The following is a 22203-nucleotide window of genomic DNA, read 5'->3' on the forward strand; positions in this document are numbered from 1 at the left end:
TGTCGTTGTCATTGGAAACATTTGCCTGTGCAAACCCTTCGGTCGTTATACCTGTGCTGTACGACATGAGATCCTAAATGGAAATGGTGGCGCGGCCCCTCACCCGCTACAGAGAGACACTGTTAGTGGCGCTGAATGGGGCAATGACTCATTCAACCACACCTTTGATCTAGAAATGCCTAGTCCACCAAGTAACAATTCAACCAACCGGAGGGCTCTGACTCACCTCATTAGGAGAGAGAATGCCAGTTCTCTCTGTGTGTATCAGGCATTTAACCTTTCAAACTCCTTTTCCTCTGAAATACAAAATAGAAACTGGAAGGACCAGATGTGCGTGAGTTTCTTTCCCACTCTGGGATCACGGTCACACCCTCCTCGCTCACTCGCTGTCCTTGCATGTTCTCGGGCTCTCTCCTCTGCTCCCACTTTTCTTCGCGGCATGTGCCTGTCCACGTTTGGCATCATTTTACCATTAAAACATATTTGGCCTCCATCACGCAGGAAACTTTTGCTGCACCCCTTCATTTGTGTTTACCCAGTCGAACCAGGAATTCACAATGTAAAAAATGCATTGAAAGACTAGCCATTTAGCTCATCGCCCCGTGTGATGGATCCTTTGGCCCGTTAAAGGATATTTAGCGGGGGAGAGTTTTGTGATCACAGGTTGGACGTTTTGTTCATAAACTGTCTCTCTCGCTCGCCTCACTGATATAAATAGGCCAGCAAACTGTTTATACAGAGCGCGTCTGTCAATGATGTCATCGGCTCTGTCATCAAGATCCTGTTGCAGTAGGAGGTGAAGAAGAGAAGCAGATGTAATTAATGAAAAATAAATCGGACATGGCAGTTTTGATTGACACCGCCTTTGTTTAAATGACAGCCGGACAAACTGTCACGGTCTCTTCTGGCTTTCACCTGCTGCTACTGTGCTTCAGCATTTATTCCCACAATGCCTGCTGGGATGAATAAAATGCTGCACCGTAGTTCACTCCAGTCTGTCCTTTTCCATTTTAAATGTCCGTTTATGGCAGCTTGCTTTGACATTCATGAATATAAGGGATCCAAACAGCCAGATTGGATGTGTGGTCTCCTTTGTACGCCGCAGTGTAGAAGCAAACAACCGCAGCGTCACACGAGTCATCTAGGAGCCATATTTGGTGAGCAAATCACAGATCGTGCACCAACAATGACCTTTCTGGAGAAACGCTTCACTCAAATGTTCCTCAGAGACAGAGAAACACTGAGCGCCACGAATGAAAAACAGACCTTTAGTGTACTTGCAAGGTCCCCTCTAACGCTTTTGTATTTTGGCCCACGGAGCACGTTTCACCAATCGGACCAGCTTCATGATGAATGTGACGTCTGGGTCGTTCCCACGGTTTATACCCACACTGCCTGCGCGCCACTGGATGCAAAGACGCCTCCGGACCGACCTCCTCGATCTGGATTTAGCTGGTGCCGCTTTAAAACGGTGGAAACCGATATGTGGTGCGATAAGTGAGGGATCGGCAGTCAGGACCGCCCGGCCCACCAGACGGCTTAGAGGTGCCCCGGACATCTGCTGCGGAGTCTTTGTCAATGTTGCCATAGAGACGAGAGCACACAAAGAAAAGGTATTTCTGTCATTTGGCCGTCCCGGGCCTCCCCTGTTTTGTAGCAGGACTAAGACTCCTTGACACCAAACACACGCAGGAGTGCACAAACGTCTGCTGTGTGTGTCTGGTTGGGGAGGCGGCAGACGGCGGCGTGACGCTGCAGATCGGCCTCAGCATATTCCCATTCCTGGACACGACGGGCTGCGCGCGCACACAACTCCAATTGTATATACACAAGCACGTTTGTTGCAAAAACATTTTAATTGAATGACATTATAAACCGGTGGTTACAGTGTGCGTGATGGCTTGAGGGGGAGGCGGCGTACACGGTGCCATCCAGGATGTGCAGTTTAGTCAAAGACCACGTTGCACCGCGTTTTAAGGGCCGTCGATCGCACGTCGCGATGTTGTCGAATGGATCCGAGGGGAGATCATGGGAGATCTTGTGAGATCATGTGAGGAGCAGGAGATAACGACGTCATTCGCGCTGGCCTCGCAGAAACAGCCGCGGAGCCCAATCGCAGTCTGGAGCGTGAAAGATTAACAGCTGCAGACTTTATGCGCTTCAATCGTGAATGAATCATTGATGGCGTCCCGTCGCAGTAGAAAGAGGAAAAAACAACAACAACTGAGCGAACCTTCATCCGCAGCTTAATCCAACGCTCTCAATAACCTTCGCAGAGGCGTGAATACTAAAGCGTTCCTAGACAGAGACCAGTGAGCCGGGACGTTCTTCCCCCGTTGGCTTTGGGCACGCGGAGCACCTGCCGGGACAACCTGCCGGGACGTGTACCTGAGCCGGGCTACACGCACAGCTGCTGGCGTGAGGGCCTCACACACCGAAGCAGATGGCTCCTCAGACGGGTCACTAATGGGACCTGGCGTTGGAGGAGGAGGGGAGGAGGGGGGTATTTAGGGATTTCGTGTTGCGTGTTATTTAGGGATGAAAGTTGTGTGGCCGGACTCTATTCCTGTGCTGGAAGGTCGCCAACAGGAGAGAGAGAGAGAGACGTTCTGAATAATTGGCTCCCTGTTCAGTCTGACAATAATTCCCGGGCAGACCTATTAATAATTGCCCGACGTGTGAAGGGCTCAACAGCTCGGGGTTCGTTACAGCAGCTTTTAAAAGAACTCGCAGAGGCATCGTGACACTTGTTGATTCACGGATCAGGACCAAAAGTCACAAAGGGGAATTTACCAAGATAAAAATAACGTCCCTCCCGCTCTTCTGGGCCAAATTCAAGTCGAAAGCAGCCAGACGTTTTACATCAAGACTGTGTAATTTCTCTGTTTTGTCAGCGCAGGTAATTATGGTGCCGTGGAGCAGACACATGGTTTACTTTAACCCTGCAGTTGTCTTCATCCAGACCGAAGAACACGGGTCTTTTGTAGCGCGCTGTTAATCTCCTTTTTCTGCCCATCTGTCGCTGTGGTGGGCCATGTGTTACACAGGAAGGTTGCAGCATATGTCACTTCCTGCCGTGAATGAGAGCACAACTTAAAATACAGCCATTAGTTGCACTCTTTTATCTCTTCTGTAATTTGAAATTCGGGTATAGCTTCCTGTTGTTCACGCCGCCGCTCAGACAAGATGTGTTACATTCACATCACGGAGTCACTTTGAAGACGTTTTCATGCAGTTAGGCTGCAGAAAGGCCTCTTTAAAATTAAATACAATTTAGTATGAAGGGTACGTAAAACATTTTGTACGTGGGGAACAAAAGACCAGAACTTTGATAAAGATCCATTAGATCTACAAAGTAATCACCAGTTATTGGCGAGAGAATCTGGAGCATCAGAGCAACAACACGTGCGCAGATTTAAAAAGGCAGGTTTCTGTTTCAAGATGCGAGCGGGAATATCAACAGATGTGTTGCTTAAGCAAAGCTATTATTAAAATGGCTCAATAGAAACAGCAGATTAGTTTAGCTTAAGCTCTGATGGAATATCAGATGAATATATCATGGACTGATAAATATAGGGAGGGGGTGTCAGTTTTACAGTTTAATTCTTCTTCTTTTGGGAGCCAAATAAAAGTTTCAGTATCAGTGATCAGGTGGTTTCTATCTGCAGAAGTAAGATTCGTCTCAGTGCTTGCTTCCTGTTCTTGACGCTTCATCATTGTGTGTGAAACTGATCACACCCAAACAATGACATTATCTTATATATATTATATTGTGAATAAAAACATCAGCAAAGCAGTGTTGAACGTCTGCAGACGCTTCCCTTCGAGTTCCCCCCACCTGCTCTCCTCCCTCACACACACACACACACACACACAAAAAGGCCTCCGTCGATTCCCGTCTGAAGCCTCTTCTCCACCAAGCGCAAACACGGGCCTCGGGCCGCCGGTAATTATTAGCACATTGTGCGAGGCGGAGGGAGCCGCTCTGTGCGACGACTCGCCCGCGGGCCGGACGTCACTCTGCTCTTTACGACGCCGTTCGAAAAAAAAGGACGGGCTCCATGACAACCGGGACCCTTTCTGAGCCGCGGCTCCGGCTCATCCAGCCCGTCCCAAAGGGCCTTTGTGTGTGTGCGTGCGTGCCAATGGTGGAAGTTGTTAGACAGGAAATGCCTGTGACGACAAATCATTCAGTCGAAAGGCAGCGAAGAGTGCGGGGAAAAAAACAACTATGGCACCGCGATGATGAAACACTCCGCTCACCAGATTCCAATTTGAGCAACACGTGTGACGGCCGCAGCCTTTGTGTCGGTTACGTTCCATTTCCATGCCAACGGGTTACCGGTGAACCCAAAGCTCGCGGTGTCTCCGTGATGCTGCAGCTCGTTCAATCTGGTCACAAACCAAAAAGGGTCAAAATGTCATCACGCAGTGTACGAGAGGGTAAACCACCGCTAAGCAAATGGTCAACGCAACGGTCAGGGCCGTATTCCAACGCCACATTCGTTCGGCGGCTCCGGGGTGTCGCCACGTGGCGGTTGGTGCAGGCGTGTTTGCACTTTACAGAAACTAGACAAGCAGAGAGGTGACTACTTCCCCGCAGGCACGCTCAGTTTGAGTGTGCTTCATGCTTCAGGTCTTTAAAAACACACTTTCATGAGCGGACGCCTGCCGCCCCCCTCGTTGCCTGTACGGGACAGTTTCCTGTACGGGACAGTTTCCTGGTCAGCTCTGTGAACAACCGAGATCAAAAATCGAAGCGGAACGCCTGAGTAAACACATGATGGAGGAGCTTCTAATGAAAGTATTGTTTGAACGCCCCCCCCCCCCCCCCCTCAGCAGGTCTGCTCGGGCTTTCATTCAAATCCAACACTTCCGTAGTCGGCCTGTACGGGGACACATGTGACCCCCACAGCCACGTGACCGTCCCCTGACTGAGGGCCACAGGTGAGCCCGACGTCAGCATCGGCTGCCCCCCCCCCTCACTACCCCCCACCCTCACTACCCCCCCCCCCTCCTTTCCCCGTCCCAGAGAGAAGAGTCAGGCGTCAGCAAGTCGCCGAGCAAACAGGATCCCGCTGCCCCCCCTCGGCTCCCAATGAAACGCAGTGTGAGAGCGAGCGGTTTCAGCAGAGATAACGGCCCTCGTGCATTCATGGGTTCGTCTCAGTTCACCCCCCCCCCCCCCTCCCTCCTCCACCCCCACTCCGTCCTTCACACCGGTTAAACTTCACATCCAGCAGCGACCGAACAAACACGACGTGAGCAAACACCGAGGCTGGGACTTCTCCTGACCGTGGCTTCGGGGACACATTAGGGCCGCCCGGCGACGACATCCCGCCGATGGTTACGTTTCTTACTGCAAAGAGCGCAGGAACGAGCACCTCGCCGGTTTCTGTCGACGCTTAATGCACGGCCACGAACCCAGACGAATGAATGCTCCTCCGGCGGCGTCTCCTCGCCGCATCGGGGGACGCCGGAGACTCTGCAGCGTAACTAATTAAACATGAATAGCTTCAAGTCACCCAGAAGCTCTTCGGGTTCCCAGTGACCCACATTTACTCTTCTCAGGAACAAACGTTCACCACAAAGTCAGGTTCTTATCGTTATGACGACATGAATCCTGTTAGAAATGTGTCACTTCCATTAAACTGTTAACGGCACCCTCGTTTCCCCACTAGTACGGCGTCCTTCCGTTCCCTATTTTTAAAGTTTAAGCTGGTCGACTTGAGCTCTTTCGTGGTTCCAGATGTGCACCAAACTCCACGTCACCTCTTTAAATTTGAGCTGTTGCGAGACGTTCCAAACGCCTCCAAAGTTTACCTGACAATCTGTCCTCTGAAACCAGAGACGTCATCATTTATTCACCGTGACTCACGCTCCCGGGTCGGGTCGGGTCGGCTCGCTCCGCTGCGGACCGGTCGTCCTTCCTTCTTCCCGAAACTCTCGCTTCCTTCTTTTGGCGAGCGACGACTCACTCAGAAGCAAAAGCTTCTCAACCGCGCGGCGGCTCATTGAAAAGGCGTCACTTCCGTTCTGATCTGGATATATGGTTTTTTTTTATTATTTCATCAGCATAGCAAGAAGAAAAGGAAACAAAAAAAAAGAACAGAGCAGTATTGATGAACTATGAACAGACTGGACGCAGGTCTGCAGGACCGTGGTGATGACGAAGGAACGAAGAAGAAGAGCAGGGTAACTCGTAAACATTTGCTCAAGGTCCAAAAGTCAGTCGCGGACAATCTTAATGTGCACAACAAGCGAGTTGTGACCCCCGACCCCCCCCTCCCTCCCCACACACCTCTTCCAAAGTGCAGACTCAGCAGGTGAGAATACCTCCTGGTGCAGTAAGTGCCCTGATTTTGGGAGCATCCTGGTTTTTTTTGGGAGCACCTGTAACCCGGGTCCCACACACAGGGTTTGCCCCGGAGTTTTCCGTCCTTTCAACATGCGGCTGAGTCCTGGGAATGCGGAGGACGAGCAAAGCATAGAAATGTGTGTCCCGAAGTCCCCTGAAAAGGAATTACAAAAGGAGAAAAACAAAAAGAAGAGCTCCAAAGTGAGCGGATCGTGTGTTTAAACAGTACTGATTATACAGAATGTGAACCAAAGCAGAAGAAAGCCAGCCAAAAAACATAAATTTTCTCTTGTTTAAATGAAATCTGGGGTTATATTGAAGTCATTGTTATCAAAAAAGGAAATAAAAACAAGATATAATTCTCTCTTTGACGTACACTCAGCAGAGAGGTTGTGGTAATTAATTGCTTCAGATTGCATTTTTTTTCTTCTTCTTCTTCTTCTCAAACTCCTGTTTTCGTGCTCAGCGACTATATTCTTTGTCGCATCCGAGTGTCCGGGGCCGGTGAGGGGACCAACATTAAGATTTGTAATTAGAGGTGAGCCAGGTCAGGCCCTCGTAGAGTCCATCCCCCGTGGTGGCGCACGAGGGCTGAACGTACCAATTCCTGTCCCTGATGCGGGTCAGGCCGAGCTTCTCCTGGATCTCGTGGGGTTTCATGGCGTCCGGGAGGTCCTGCTTGTTGGCGAAGATCAGGATGATGGCGTCCCTCATCTCCCGGTCGTTGATGATCCGGTGGAGCTCCTGCTTGGCCTCGTCGATGCGGTCCCTGTCGGCGCAGTCCACCACGAATATGAGGCCCTGGGTGCCCGTGTAGTAATGTCTCCAGAGCGGGCGGATCTTGTCCTGTCCCCCGACGTCCCACACGTTGAACTTGACGTTCTTGTAGGTGACGGTCTCCACGTTGAAGCCGACCGTGGGGATGGTGGTGACCGACTGTCCCAGTTTCAGCTTGTACAGGACGGTGGTTTTACCCGCGGCATCAAGTCCAAGCATCAATATTCTCATCTCCTTGTTGCCAAAGATCTTTGAGATCATTTTCCCCATCGTGTTTGCTGTGCATAAATACTGTCGTGAGAGGGGAAAAGAAAAGAAAACAAACAAAAAAAAAGAATGTTCTTCGATGCAACTTTGACGTCTCTCCGCGTGACGTCAACACATTTGAAAAAGGCGGTGACTTTTGCGCCGTCGGACAGCGGAGAGGCGCAATCAGCCGGTGTGACTTCTCACTGGGAAATATGGTTTCAAACTAGACTTGCTTTAAAATCCACATCTCAACTCTGATGAAAACAACAAAAAAGCTGCAGCAGATTTGTCTTCTTCTTCTTCTTCTTAAAAACACTGTAAAATAATCCGGCGCAGTCCCACCAAACCCGGGGTTCCCACTTCCTCGCGGCCGGCCACGATTGCCCTTCAGCCAATCCCAGTCGGTAGATTCCAAACGCACGGTGGGGGTGTTTTTTTTTGGGGGGGGGGGGGGGGGGGTCTTCTTCTTCTTTTCTTTTTTTTTTTTTTAAACCCACCCAAATATCAGCTCCCCGGTCCGTATGAGCAGCACCGGTACATCCAGTCGGGTGGAGGGGTGCGTTCGATCAAAAGGTCATTGATTCATGCGAGCTTTTCTTCTCCACCCCCCCTGTGACACACGAGCGGCAGAGGGAAGGGAGGGGTGTTAGTGGGGCACAGAGGACAACTTCGGATCCGGCTAAAAAAAAAATATATATATATTTAAAAACAGCTTCTCATTGCAGAGGATACAATAAATAAACACAAGGGACCCAGAGAGCGGGGTACGTACCAACGTCTGCGGCAACCATCACCCAGTCGCCCGGCCGTTTCTCGCCTCTCTTGCCGCTCTCTGGCTCTCGCTTCCCCGGCTGTTCAGTCGCGGCGGTGGAGGGTGCTGTGTTACCGGAAAAGGTGCGGACCCGGATCAGCCGCCACTTCCTCTACGCTCGCTCTGCTGCGTTCAGGGACTCCTTGTGAGCTCCGAGATCTGAAGACCCGAAAAGTATGTATAATATTACTCTGTGTTGGTAGATAGTATTTATATTTTTATATTTTACGTTGTATAAATAGTATTATAGTAAGCTACAGTATAATGCATATACCACTATATTATTAATCACATTTATGAATGTATGAGTTTATTACTACATTATTCAACATTTTGTTTTTGATGTATTGTATAGGCTACTAAGTTTTGATTACATTTACATTTTTACATTTAGCTGAGGCTTTTATCCAAAGCGACTCACAATGAGTGCATTCAACCAAGGTACAGACCTCGAACAACAAGAATCAAGAAAGTACAATTTCTTCAAGAAAGTCAAACTACAAATACTACTATTAAATACTACTGTATTTAAGTGCCACCATAAGTGGTAATAAAGAGCTACTGTGTCCAGGTTTAGTCGGCAGAGGCGTGTTTTTAGAGATGCAATGTCTGTGTGTTGGTTTGTTCGTTTTGATACTGGTCAATGAAAAAAACAAAACATTGACAACTACTGAAAACCTGATGATGTCCCACATTAACACATTATTTGATGAGATTCTCAGTAGTTTAAAACCATTATTTAGGAAAAAAAGGGGATTCCATGTTCACTGCAAAATCAGCATTTGTCAATATTTTAATTGAAATCTGATGACACTTTGGGGGTGTTTTAGTTGTATTTACAGTTAGTCAAACTTTAATCAAACTGTATAAAAACTCACTTGACTAAAGTACAAGATTACAGTGAGAAGTTAAACAATGGCGTAAAAAAATTAAGGTGGGGGGTCTAAGTGTTAAACAGTGTACCACCTAAAAATGAAAACTTGATCCAACTGCATCAGCAGTAATACTGACATATGATAGTCTCTGAAATACTTTTACTTATACCACATTGTTCAATACATGTATAATAACGTTATCAATTTACAATAATTAAACACACTAAACGTATTACGTAGTAAAAGTCACGGGTAGCCACTTGAGTATCAAAATGTACGACTGTCATTAAAAGCACCATACGCCATTTCGCATGCGTGCTTCACAGCCACCGATCTGCACACCATTTGAGCTTCCATTATGAATTAAATCGCCTCGTATATCACGTCTGCCACATTATTTGTATGCATGGCTGTGCATACGTAACAGATGTCTGGATTTAGTGGCCCTACTGATGTCAAAAGGCGGGGGGCGGGTCACAGCCGGGTAGTTCCGACATGTCCGACCATTCATTCTGAAAAGGGTCCAGTATGATTACGTGGATGTTGGCAGGAAGTAACGTCAGAGTGCTACACGCTGTAGCAAGCGGGCTGCCCATCATCGCTGAATAAAATAACCACTTAATTCCTGTGTAATTATTACCACGTGGAAAATGCAACATTGCATGTGCAGGTTTGTCTTCATCTAGTAAACGAATGAACAACCCCATGTGGACACATCATTCTCACGAGGAGTGAACATTGTCTGCCTTCGTACGGTTAAATGAGTCAACCTCCCTCATTCATTACTCAACCTTCATTCTTCTGCGTTTATAATCATTTGAAAACTTTATTTGAAACGTCGTCACCGCACGGATGGGCGGGCTTTGTAGTGCGCATGCGCAGCTCTCTACGTCCCCCCCTTAAGATAAGTATGGTGGGCGAAGCGCGCCGGGCCATTGTAGGTTAAATTAAGTGACTTCGAGAGCCGCACACAAGTTTACAAGATCGACCAACGTTTCATGGAAGACGCGGGTAAGATTAAAAAAACGTACATTTGCCAATGAATTGGTCCGCTGCGACTTCTGTCGTGGCAAGCTAACACCCATAGCCGTTAGAGGTAACGTCAGCTACGGAAATTGCCCAACGTTAGCTTGCTAGCTAACGTGGAGACGCTGTTGGTGCCGACTATGACCTGGAGACGGAGGCAAATGCGTAGCACGTTGTAGTTTGTCTAGTTGGCCTAAGGTCAACGCAATTGTAAGATAACCGACAACTGTTTGGTAAACTTTGTTAATACCGCAACATACAATCCTAGTGAGATGCAATTAGTAAGATTATTCGCATTTGTGTACCAAATTTATCGCAATGGAGTTCACGTCCAACGTAAAGCCTGCTCAACCTGCTCAGGAAATAGATGGTGCTCAGGGCCCAACTTCGGACTGAACTTTGACTGGGCAAAGATTCTACCGTGTGCAACATGGCCTCAAACGACAACCAGGGCTAAAGCTAACATTCGATTTCGACGAAATGTTCAGCTGTTTAACATTTGCTGTTGCGTTTAAGACGAACGTAGCGTTATTTGACGAAGAAGGAAGTGTGCGGGATAACGTCACGTTGGATTATTAACGTTAATTTGTTAGCCGACGTTAGCGTCTAAATCAATCTTCAACCGCTTATCCGTCTAAACGTTAAATGAAAAAATGTAACAATTAACCGTCCTGTTTACAAGTTATCAAAGTTAATTATAAAAATGTGTGCTAGTATTTGATGGATTCATGTTGAAGCTCTACTAATGATCCATCCGGCTTTTCAACAGAACTACAACTTTCAGACGCCCCCATCACTGGAATGCTGGACACTGAGTCCCCTGCCATGGAGAGCAATGGGGATGCCTTTCTTCCTGACCTTCCTGTTATAGGCCAAACTGCTGACTGGTCCCCTGACCAGGTTGCTCCAGAACCAACCACGAATATCTTACCCGAGGACTCTGATGCGTCTCAGGATGCTCCACTGCAACAACAGTCACCAAACGAGCATACGAGTTCCCCCGAGCTGGGTTCTGTGGAGAAGGCTGTGGAACAGTTTCAGATTGCCAGTGCGCAGCTCTTCCAAGTTGAGCAGCCACCACCTCCACCACAGCCTGCAGAAGAGGAAGAGCCGCCGCAACCGCCAGCGGAATACAGACCGGAGCCTGGAGAACCTGAGCCAGAAGGCCAGGAGATGACTGTTGCGCCTGAACCAGCAGGTCAGGATAGCGGTCATGGCAATAAAGTATTTTTTGTGTGATCCTTTTCAAGGCCATATTTGTATGGTTTACCTAAGCAAAGTTATTTCACCCGTTTAATCACCTTAAGTGGTTAATCTAATGACTTAGTTGTTGTTTAGCATCAAGTTAGAGTTCTCATTATTTGGTCTTTTTCCAAAATGTTTTCCATTGCTTTGCAATCATGCACTTATACTATATACTAATACTAGCCAAAGTTACTTCCAATACCATGCTTGCGTCTCTACTTGGTGAACCCTCATGATTTATTTTTTACACCTCCAGATGGGACTGAGGTTCTGCAGATGACGGAGGATGTCATGGAAATAGAAGAACCAGCCAAGGAGGCAACAGAAGAAGCTATTGCTTTAGAGCCAAGTGAGTTTGAAAAGCTCTTCAAACAATGTGAGGACAACCCAGAAGACTTCAATGGTTGGGTCTACTTGCTGCAGTTTGTGGAGCAAGAGGTAAGATAAGACATGTAGATCATTCAGATATGTTTGTATATTGCTAATATGAAAAATGAAAATATGGATTATTATACTAAACTGGAAATGTTTGTTTACTTTCCCTTGCAGAATTATCTTACAGCTGTGAGAAGCGCATTCGATGCCTTCTTCCTACGTTATCCTTATTGCTATGGCTACTGGAAGAAGTACGCTGACATTGAGAAAAAGCATGAGAATATACAGGTTGCGGAAGAGGTAAATCTAAATACCATATGGACATTCATACATTTTCTGTCTTTCTTAGCGTTCAATGAATAGAGAGAAAACCACAGTCCAGCTGTTTACAGGCTTGTTTGTGTTTCATCTTAAGGTATACAGAAGAGGCTTGCAGGCCATCCCTCTCAGTGTGGATCTGTGGCTGCATTACCTGACCTACATCAAAGAGAACTCAGACCTGAGTGACCCAGAGACCGAGGGGCGCATCAGAGCGTAAGTAAAAATATCCTTATTTAATAGACTCTCTCCCTTCTTGTTTCCTTAAATTTATTGGAGTGAATCCAATCTTTCATATTCTTTTCTCCCCTCAGTGCCCATGAACACGCAGTGCTCGCAGCAGGCACAGACTTCCGCTCTGATCGTCTGTGGGAGTCCTACATCAACTGGGAGACGGAGCAGGAGAAGCTGGCTAACGTCACCGCCATCTATGACCGCGTCCTGGGCATCCCAACCCAGCTGTATTCCCAGCACTTCCAGAGGTAGAGAGAAAACTCAAACTCTTGAGCAGTGACGAGTATTTATAAGAGGGGCTTCTCTCTTATCAACACCTCATTTCACACTCTTACTGCCCTATTAAATCCTATGACAATACATTATAAAATGGGCAATTTAGGTACAGGATTTAGCCATTTAACTATCTTTTATTTGAATTTCTTCATTATTTTTACTTTGCAGATTCAAAGATCACGTGCAGAACAACAACCCCAAGCACTTCCTGTCAGAAGAGGAGTTCGTGCAGCTGAGGCTCGAGCTCTCCAAAGCCAGCCTGTTGGCGATGATTGGCGAGGTTGAGGAGACGCCCATTGCCTCGGAGGACTTGCCGCCCGGCATGGATGATCTCGTGGATCCTGCAAAGGTATGCCTCTACTTGCCTCCTGCATGGGAGACACATTTCCAAAGGCACGTCTTGCAGGGTTTAGAAGGAGCTTGCCTGTTCTCCATTAGCCGGAAAGCTTTGTTCAGGTGTGAAGAGGTGTCTTTATGTCAGCAGCCAGGCCAATAAATGCCAAGGGGGGATTCAAGTTGGCATCCACTAAAACTAAAAGGATCAACTGAGGCCCCGGCACCTGCACCCAGTGGCTGATATGCAGGGTGCATACATTCCTCCCCCCCCCCTTCCCAGGCTTCTTATCTCTGGCAAGCTCATGGTGATGTAAATCCTCGGCTGCAGGACTTGCAGTTTCTACATCAAGTGGAGAAAAGTCGTCTGTGTAAATTGCGCATGGGTGTTGACCATGTCTGTTTTTTTTTTTTTGTCTGTCTTTATGTAGAGAGTGACGGAGATCGAGAACATGCGCCACAAGGTGATCGAGGTTCGGCAGGAAGTGTTCAACCACAACGAACATGAAGTCAGCAAGCGCTGGGCCTTTGAAGAAGGGGTACGTGTCTCGTTCACGTGTCTCATCGGTGTTGATCAGTGTTCACATGTTTTCTTTATGCCTTTTCATTCACTGACGATGCTAATTTCTCTTTGCTTTCTGACAGATAAAGAGACCATACTTCCACGTAAAATCCTTGGAGAAGACCCAGCTGAACAACTGGAAGGAGTACTTGGACTTTGAAATTGAAAATGGGATCCCTGAACGCGTGGTCGTTCTCTTTGAACGATGCCTCATCGCTTGTGCGCTCTACGAGGAGTTCTGGACAAAGGTAACGTGGCCCTCGACCTCTCTCTCACTCCCGCTACCTTCCTGCACATCCCCCACCATCGATGATATCACGTCGACACAGTAAATCGTCCTGCACTCTCTTTGCGTGTAACGTTGATATTTGACTGTATCTGTTGTATTAGGGGATGGCCTGCTTGCCACACAAGATTTGACTGCAGCATTTGCCAACTACTACGTTGCATCTTCTTCGTCTCCCACTACCTTACAGAAACTTATCTAATTGGTTCCATGAAGGTGCTGATGGGTTTACACAGAAAATTTCTAAAAACGATCTTGTCAATGAAGAAATTCCGTTTGCTGACTGAAATTTTAGGGTTAAAATGTGTCGTCTCTTTTGCCCCCCTTCTGTTTCTTCTCCTCTGTTCTTTTTCTCCTACATCTCTTCAAACTGTTTTTCTCTCTGAAGTATGCAAAATATCTAGAAGGCTACAGCATTGATGGTGTTCGACATGTCTACAAGAAGGCGTGTTCCACCCATTTGCCCAGGAAGCCAGCCATCCATCTGCTGTGGGCCGCTTTCGAGGAGCAGCAAGGTGAGTTTTGTCTTTCAAACGGCATGCGCATTGAACCCACTCAAAGTACCAAGGAGACTTCTGTGTCTCTCTGTGGTTATCGCTACATTACCTGCGATGGTGCATGTGCATATCACCTGACCGTATCCTGCTTTCCTTTGCCCAGGTAATGTGGAGGAGGCTCGTAGCATCCTCAAGTCGCTGGAGGACGTGGTCCCGGGTCTGGCCATGGTTCGTCTTCGGAGGGTCAGTCTTGAGCGTCGTCATGGGAACTTGGAGGAGGCAGAGGCCCTGTTGAGGGAGGCCATGGAGTCCGCGAAGAACGTCACAGAGACCTCGTTCTATGCTGTGAAGCTGGCCAGGCAGATGATGAAGGTGCAGAGAAGTCTGAGCAAGGCCCGGAAAGTGCTGCTGGATGCCATCGAGAGAGACCAGGTGAGAACGGATGCATCCAGACAGAAGTTGGTCAGCAAGGACCGTGATCCGGTGCCATTTCGCTCAGTGTTTTGACCGGGGGGACAAAGCTGTGTAATAAAAGTTGTATGTATACTAAAGCCTCCTGTTTATTTATTCATTTATACCATCACGGGTGATGGTGAAATGTTCAACAGTGTTTACAGTCTGACCCACTAACAAAATCATTTATCACCCCCCTGAGTAACAGGTTCGTACCACTCCACTGGCTGTGTTACACTGGTTATGGGACAAAACCTAATAGTTTCGTGGCTTCACAGACGAGTCCGAAGCTGTTTCTTAACCTGCTGGAGCTGGAGTACAGTGGGGACGTGGCGCAGAACGAGGCGGAGATCTTGGCCTGTTTCGACCGAGCCTTGCAGAGCCAGATGCCCCTTGAGTCGCGCCTCCTCTTCTGCCAGCGCAAGGTTGAGTTCCTCGAGGACTTTGGCAGTGACATCAATGTGTGAGTGTCATTGGGACCTTTTTGAGACTTTGGGATGGTAGAGGTTCTTAAAGATTTTTTTGACAGTAATTTGTTTTTATTTCTTTTCAGGCTTGTGGCCGCGTACGAGGAAAACGAAAAGCTACAGAAAGAAAGCGAATCCTCAAAGAGGAAGGCCGAGAACGGGTATGACAGGTGGATAATGGGACAGGGCTGGGGACACATCAACACACTTCTGTACCTTCTACAAAATATGCTTGTACTTTCTGTATTTGTATTGTCACCCTTTTCACCCCTGATGAGTTAGGAGCCAGATTTCTACTCTGTAGAAGTTATTTGTTTTACCCCCAAACTGTCTTTTAGTAGTAGTAGTAGTAGTAGTAGTAGTAAGCTTCTTCAACCTGCGCCAATACCAACATTCCCACTTGAAGCGTGAAAAGTAAGGCAGGCCTTCACTAACGCTTCCCGTGGAAAGTTACAATACAAAAACAGCCACTCGGGTTGACCAGAGAATTGAAGGTGGTTCAGCTGGCTGCGTTTTATTAATTAGCTTTGTAAAATCAGTACATCTGTCACATTACAGCTGCCGCGCCCTTGTTTAGTCAAAGTTTAATAAAATTGGACACGTCTTGCGTCCGCATTGCCTCATAGTCAACACGGCGCTCCCTTGGATCATCAGCAATACGCCGTACAATGTGAAGTTAATCTGATGGAGCTTTGCGATTTGTGAATGATTGGCACTGAACTCTTTTTATTGTATGGAGAGTTACTCAAAGACCGTAAAGGGTTGGGTGATTAGTGCTTTTACTGCAATGAAGTTGGTCATTAAATCAGTGACTGGCACTAAATCAACGGTGCAACAATCTTCATTTCTCTGTGAACTACGTATGGAGGCATTTTATTAACTTGAAACCATTGGTCTTCAGCTCCCAGGAGCCTGATGCCAAGAGACAGCGCATGGAAGACGGTACTTTGGGTGACGTCTCTGCGGCGGCCGACCCAAACGCGAGCAGCGCTGCTTACAACAGCTGGTACCAGGTGGGTTTGACTGAGCGGCAAAAAAAAGTTCCCCTACATCAAGTTTGTCTAAAAACAACCATCCAAAGACTGAAATTTCTCACCTTTTTTCTCCCTCCCGCCTTTTCAGCAGCAATATGGCGGTTGGGGACAAAACTCCTGGGGACAGTACAACCAGTATGCCCAGTATAACCAGTACTACCCACCTCCTCCAACATGATGGATGAAATCCGGACGTTAAGATGGAGACTTGGAGGAAAGCATCCTTTCTGACCTGCCTAAAATGTCTAAACAGGGCTACTTAACATGTTGTCATGGAGATTGTCATCCAATGAAGCTGTTCTTTCTGGTTTAAAGTGTTCTAATTCAACTCTGTAGCCAATTGGTTTGAATATAACACACAGGGCTCCATGACAGTCATCTTGATTGGCCATGTTTAATAAAAACACAAACGCAATGAATTGCTACATTCATCTCCAACACGGGCTACTTGTTTTTGGTTCTTTAATGCATGTTATTTGTGAAGGCAGATCTATTTCTTTTTCTTGTGATTAAAGCTTTTTAATTAGATTGTATGACTTAGTTCGGTCTCTTTCTTTGCGCTTTAAGATTTGAACTGGTAAAGGAGGTAAACCGTGATGTCCCTCTGAGTCTCGCTCACCAACCTGAAAGATTTTTAATATGTCATGGTTAATGTTTCCATAGAGAAAATGAAGAGTTGCTTTTTTTTTTTATTTTGACTTGATTTCATAATAAAGCGATTGATATCCTGAAATGTTGGTGTTGGTTCGTCATGCTTCAATTCCTTAAGGATTCAAAATATTTACTTGAATAAAACTGATCTTTTTAGATATTTGTTATTCAAGAATATTTTTCTTTTATAATTTGTGCAAAGTGCACTTATTTTAATCTAGTTAACGTATTGCATCAGTGACCCTGTGACATAACTAGCTGACCGCTTACTTTTTTCACTTATTTTAATCTACTAGTTAACGTATTGCATCAGTTAGTGACTCGGTGACATAACGAGCTGACCGCTTACTTTTTTCACTCATTTTAATCTACTAGTTAACGTATTGCATTGGTTAGTGACCCTGTGACATAACGAGCTGACCGCTTTTCTACAGACGAGGCGCAAAGTAGAAAATTAAAAAATCCCAATGAGCCTGGTTCATAATGACCCGGTTGGGAGAATCAAATGATTGTGTCTTAACGTCGTTGTGGACGGAGTTCCGTGGTGTTTTATTGCATCAATCCAGTTTTTGTCGATTAACAAAACGCTACAAAAAAATCAATAATTGATACGTAGGGAATCGAACCAGCGTCCACGGCGTGATGGGCGTGGCTAGTGCTTCCGCCTCTTCTGACGTAATTCTACACATGCGCAGTGACAGCCCTCAGCGAGCCCTTTCTATGCCTAGCGTTGAACGACTAGCATCAAACGAGGTAAGGCCTGTGCAGTTTAAGAGAAAAACGCTCGTTATATGAAACACAGGTATGGGTTAGTATACAAATATAGTACCGATATAATCATTCATCGTACGTTATAGTTTATTCCAACACTTAACTCACATTTTACGTGTTTTTGAGGGACTTTATGGAACGCGTGCCCCATGCGGCTAGTTAAGCTAACGCAGCATTAGCAGGCTAACGAGAGCGACATGTCTGCTGCAGCTCCCGTCATGTTGCTTTCCAATGTTCATCTACCCGCTCTGTGACTACGTTATATACAACTTCCTCAATGTGTTCCCACTTTAAAGTTGGTTCACGGCGTCGGGCACAGCCTCGGCGCGAGGTGACCGGTGGCTAATGTTTGCTCCCACAAGCTGATTTCCGCAACATGTGGAATGCTAACGATGAACGTGTCTTTGCTTCCAGCATCAAGATGCAGCTCTTCTTGCGTGCCCAGAACACTCACACCCTTGAGGTGACCGGACAGGAGACTGTTGGACAGATCAAGGTAACGTGTCCACAAACTGGATTAAGGAGAGTCAGAAAGACTGCGATTAAATGACAACAATGGTCCAATATCACCTGATATATTTACTATCTACGTACATAAGTACTACACTCAAGTAAGCTACAATTTAGATTTTTCAGATACATTTTTTTAATAGCTGATGACTCAATGTATCCCACCGGTTGATGTTACATCATTTTATCGAAATATTTTAGTACTTGGTCACATATTTTCCTATTCTCCTATAGTAAGATTAACAATTAACTATTTCCATGTTTTGGTGAAAGTTGTGAATGTTTTGCGATACGAGACGCGTGAGATAAGCGCATCTACAATCACTTCAGGGTGAAGACCATCAGACCTGCTTACGTACTTCAGGGGAATGATAACGCTTATTCTTTGTGTGTCTCAGGCTCATGTCCAGGGTCTGGAGGGTCTCCTGGTAGAGGACCAGGTGCTGCTGCTCGCCGGATGCCCGCTGGAGGATGATGCCACACTTGCATCCTGTGGTGTCTCAGAGCTGTGCACCCTTGACGTAGCCGGCAGGCTGCTGGGAGGTCAGTACACGGACGCCACGCCGAGGCTTTAGTTTGACTGGAAACACAATCACAATTAACACTTTTCTCCCTCCCCCCCCATCAAGGTAAGGTTCACGGCTCTCTGGCCCGTGCTGGAAAAGTGAGGGGACAGACACCCAAGGTACGGTTTCATGCCTTTCCTTTGTGTGTACATCAGGTATTTTAAAATAAACTGGTAAGCAGGCATCATGGCTTCAGAGAAATAAGCATCGCCCCTTGTCTTGTTGTTCAGGTTGAAAAGCAGGAGAAGAAGAAAAAGAAGACTGGCCGCGCCAAGCGCCGCATCCAGTACAACAGGCGCTTTGTGAACGTGGTGCCCACCTTCGGAAAGAAGAAGGGACCCAACGCCAACTCCTAAGTGCCCCAGAGGAGAACATGATCACCATCCATCTGTTTTTACCAGGTTAAATGTTATCCTGCTGTACAGAATAAAATTTGGCTTGAACAAAACTGCATTTTGTATCGCTTCATTCATATAGGATTTTATGACGTTTAAATGGCACATTTCCTTTCCATAGTTGCATTAATTGGTACTTATCTGAGCAGAAACCTTTCCGGTCATGGCATGATTTAATATTTGTCAAATCAATTCTTTGACTATTAAGACACTCTATCCACTGCAACTGGTTTTAAAACAACTGCACAATAAACCACTTAGTCTCTGAAACCAGTTTATCATTTACATTTCAGATGCAAAAGAAATTACAGAGAAAAAGGTTTCAGGGTGTTTCATATGTACATTATTGACAAGCCATCCCCTGTTGGCCAAAACGCTGTAATAACTGCCCGTTTCTTGTAACGCAGTGAATGAGAAAGTAGGAACAGAACAATTAAACAAAACATCCATGTCAACGTCAAACTTTACAGCAAGGCAATTCAATATCTTCTTCTCTTAAACTGCGGTGCATGCAGACCGGGTGGGGGGCGGGCGGGCTAATCCACAGCCACCAGCTCAACCTCGAAGATCAGCTTGGCGTTGGGGGGGATTCTGGAAGTAGTCGAGGTGAAGGAAGAGACAGTCGATGCAAAATGAAAACAATTAAAGCTCATTTATAATGTAAGTGGGGACCAGAGGAAAGGATACTTGGAGTCGGGGAGGCCCTTCCTTCCGTAGGCCCACTCCGGCTCGATCTCCAGCCGGGACGTCTCGCCCTTGCTCATGGTCATGATGCCCTCGTCCCACTGTGGAGAGTAAAAGACGGGCGATGAGGACGAGCTCCGCGGCAGTATTTTGTGTGTGTGTGTGTGGCGAACAAACGGGCGTCGCTCACCCCTCGGATGACCCGGCCCAGGCCCACTTTGAAGGTCAACGGTTTGGTCTGCTTCTTCTTTCTCGCCGCTGCAGAGAGGGAGGAAACACGTTTAGAGCCGAAGACGGAAACACGACGGGGAACGTTTGTTCCACGCACGACAGCGGAGGAGCGCTGGGACGACCCCCGCGCGCGCCGTTTCGTGGGGCGCAGTCGCGTCGTACTTGTGGGAATATTGGTGTCGAAGACGGTTCCGTCCTCCAAGGAGCCGGTGTACCAGCAGCTCACGTTGTCCCCTTTCTTTGGAAAGTTCTCCTTATCTCCTTTCTTCAGCACCGACTTGAAGTACTTGGGTGGACCCTGAGAACCGGTTAGAAGAAAGTTACAGAAGCAAAGAAATAAATAATAATAATAATGAATGAATAAATAAATAAATAACCCCGCCTCCAGTACCTCATCCACAACCTCCGCGGGGACGTCTTTGGGCTTTTCTTCAAGCTTCACGGATCGAACCTGCTCGGTCACTTCCTCAATCGGTTCCGTACCTAAAAACCTCTGCAAGTGACGCACGCGCGGGTCAGTAGCGAACGCGGGGCGCGCGTCCGCGAAGCCTCGTTAATGAACCACTTACTTTGCTCTCAAAGAGATGATTGTAGGCTGCGATCAGTTGTTCTTTCTTCGCGGTTTTGGCGACGTTCTTGATGTTTCCGAGCAGCTTCTGCTCGTTGAGGAACTGGAGGGAGAAAAAAAAATAAAAAAATGCAAAAAGAACAAAAAGAGGAGAGAGTCAGCATCTGCGTGCAAAGAGCAAGAAACGTGCAAACCGTGCAAATTAACGACGGATTTAAACAAACGCGTTTATAAAATATATTGTTTTTAAAGGAAACGCGGCGCGAGGCTCCGTGGGGCAATAAAACACGAGCCCGCGGTGCCGCGCACGATGCTGCAGCACAACAGCCTCCGTCCTGATGCGGCCGCGCGTCGCGCGCCGCGGCGGGTCGGAACCGAAGGGGCGCGCGACGCCTACCGAGTGCGCCGCATTGTCCTGGATGAACTTTATGATGTCCTTCTTGGGCAAGTCGTCGCTCTTGAGCTGCTCGTCGCTCCACTGCCGTGTTGGTTCGTCCGCCATTTTGAGAGACGAACTGCTTAAATTTGTCCCTCCTGGCGCATCTTAAAAAAGCGGCGCTCCAAACCGGAAGTGCGTTTTTTTTTTTGTTGAAAGGTTCCGTGGCGGTATTTTGTGTCACAATAAAATGTAAACCACGTCACAGAACGGGACTTAATGTTTGAAAAACCGAAAGCAGACGACGCAGGGTTGAATTAACGCGTTAAAGGGCGCACAGGACGTAACTCTGAGCGAGCACGTGGCCCTTAGAATTAAGGGTTTAAATCCGAGTTTTGGTAGGACACTTTTCTCCAATCCGCGTGTCTGCCACCTAGTGGACATTTAAATATATGCACAAATGCACACGTTGAACGTAAAGTGGACAATTGCTGTTATTATTCACAATTGCCGTAAGCTACCAGTGACGAGCGACAAATATTATTTAGTATTTCTGTCAAATCCAAAGGAAAAATCTGAAAATTCTATTCTGTATATTTCAAGACATTCTCGATCCACTGCACCCGCAGTTTTTTCAAAGTAAGCACAGACGATGTCCTTAGTATTAGTGCTGTATCCCAGCGAATGCATTCGGTGCATGCAGTGTGTGTGGGTGTGTGTGACCTTTAATTCATTTTGTGGCTAATGTTCAGTCAAGACATATACAGTATCTATTAGGACATCATGAAGCAAAAAGCTGGATTTGATCACGAAAGGCATTTTCAAAAGAAGAGTTGGTACAACTGTAGTTCCTCCACCACGGACCATAATCCGTCTTTATTGGGCCATGAATCAGAAAGCCCTCTAATTGACATGTTGTGCATGATGTTATTGTGCGTCTGGCAAATAAGGAGGAATTTAGTGTCAAGTCAAGTCAAGTCATTTTATTTTGTATAGCCCATTATCGCAAATTACAAATTTGCCTCAGAGGGCTTTACAGTCTGTACACATACAACATCCTCTGCCCCGAAACCCACCATCGGCACAGGAAAAACTCCCCAAAAAATGAAAAAACCCTTACAAGAGGGAAAAAAGGGCAGAAACCTTAGGGAGAACGTCAGAGGAGGGATCCCACTCCCGGGATGGACAGACTACAATGGATGCCATGTGTACAGAATGAACAATGTATAATACATGCAATTCCTATGACAGAAATGATAGTAATAAAGTAATTGT

The 22203-nt window shown here is 46.8% G+C and overlaps 4 protein-coding genes and 1 long non-coding RNA gene across 12 annotated transcripts in view; 2 read left to right on the forward strand and 3 right to left on the reverse strand.

Moving 5' to 3' along the window:
- The window catches only part of fkbp3 (FKBP prolyl isomerase 3), a 73606-nt gene extending 52238 nt beyond the window's left edge, over positions 1 to 21368 (reverse strand). Inside the window, exons 1-7 of one of the 2 annotated variants that reach the window (XM_040160848.2) lie at positions 20950 to 21368; positions 20554 to 20655; positions 20376 to 20477; positions 20147 to 20282; positions 19944 to 20011; positions 19757 to 19854; positions 19327 to 19660 (exon numbers count right to left, since the gene is read on the reverse strand). In XM_040160848.2, coding sequence (XP_040016782.1) covers positions 19606 to 19660; positions 19757 to 19854; positions 19944 to 20011; positions 20147 to 20282; positions 20376 to 20477; positions 20554 to 20655; positions 20950 to 21054 — 666 coding nt within the window. In that variant the 5' untranslated portion in view covers positions 21055 to 21368 and the 3' untranslated portion in view covers positions 19327 to 19605. Of the gene's footprint in view, positions 1 to 19326; positions 19661 to 19756; positions 19855 to 19943; positions 20012 to 20146; positions 20283 to 20375; positions 20478 to 20553; positions 20656 to 20949 lie in introns of those variants that run through there. The other variant, XM_078093619.1, reaches the window with a different exon arrangement.
- LOC144389397 (uncharacterized) lies at positions 1841 to 4395 on the reverse strand. Its single transcript, XR_013453410.1, has 2 exons — positions 4264 to 4395; positions 1841 to 3071 (listed from the first exon to the last, which is right to left on the reverse strand). It is a non-coding gene; the product is annotated as an uncharacterized LOC144389397 (long non-coding RNA).
- Positions 6038 to 7525, reverse strand: arf6a (ADP-ribosylation factor 6a). Its single transcript, XM_040160507.2, has one exon. The coding sequence runs from the start codon at positions 7403 to 7405 to the stop codon at positions 6878 to 6880; it is 528 nt and encodes a 175-aa protein (XP_040016441.1). The 5' UTR covers positions 7406 to 7525; the 3' UTR covers positions 6038 to 6877.
- Positions 7997 to 16909, forward strand: prpf39 (PRP39 pre-mRNA processing factor 39 homolog (yeast)). 7 transcript variants are annotated; one of them, XM_078093610.1, is made up of 15 exons: positions 7997 to 8369; positions 10866 to 11294; positions 11598 to 11779; positions 11891 to 12016; positions 12132 to 12250; positions 12349 to 12516; positions 12713 to 12893; positions 13309 to 13416; positions 13523 to 13687; positions 14114 to 14240; positions 14386 to 14654; positions 14954 to 15138; positions 15229 to 15312; positions 16044 to 16155; positions 16265 to 16909. In XM_078093610.1, exons 2-15 carry the CDS (start codon positions 10898 to 10900, stop codon positions 16352 to 16354), a joined length of 2313 nt encoding a protein of 770 aa, XP_077949736.1. In that variant the 5' UTR covers positions 7997 to 8369; positions 10866 to 10897; the 3' UTR covers positions 16355 to 16909. The 7 variants fall into 7 exon arrangements, with proteins under 7 accessions (XP_077949736.1, XP_077949737.1, XP_077949738.1 ...); XM_078093611.1 differs by having other exon boundaries at positions 15229 to 15303; XM_078093612.1 differs by having other exon boundaries at positions 15229 to 15303; positions 16268 to 16909.
- faua (FAU ubiquitin like and ribosomal protein S30 fusion a) lies at positions 17371 to 19122 on the forward strand. The gene is made up of 5 exons (XM_040160849.2): positions 17371 to 17580; positions 18013 to 18094; positions 18507 to 18651; positions 18738 to 18793; positions 18905 to 19122. The coding sequence occupies exons 2-5, from the start codon at positions 18020 to 18022 to the stop codon at positions 19028 to 19030; spliced, it is 402 nt and encodes a 133-aa protein (XP_040016783.1). The 5' UTR covers positions 17371 to 17580; positions 18013 to 18019; the 3' UTR covers positions 19031 to 19122.
- Positions 21369 to 22203: the final 835 nt, after the last annotated feature.

The sequence above is a fragment of the Gasterosteus aculeatus genome, chromosome 18 (genome assembly GCF_964276395.1).
Source record: "Gasterosteus aculeatus chromosome 18, fGasAcu3.hap1.1, whole genome shotgun sequence".
NCBI classification, from domain to species: domain Eukaryota; kingdom Metazoa; phylum Chordata; class Actinopteri; order Perciformes; family Gasterosteidae; genus Gasterosteus; species Gasterosteus aculeatus.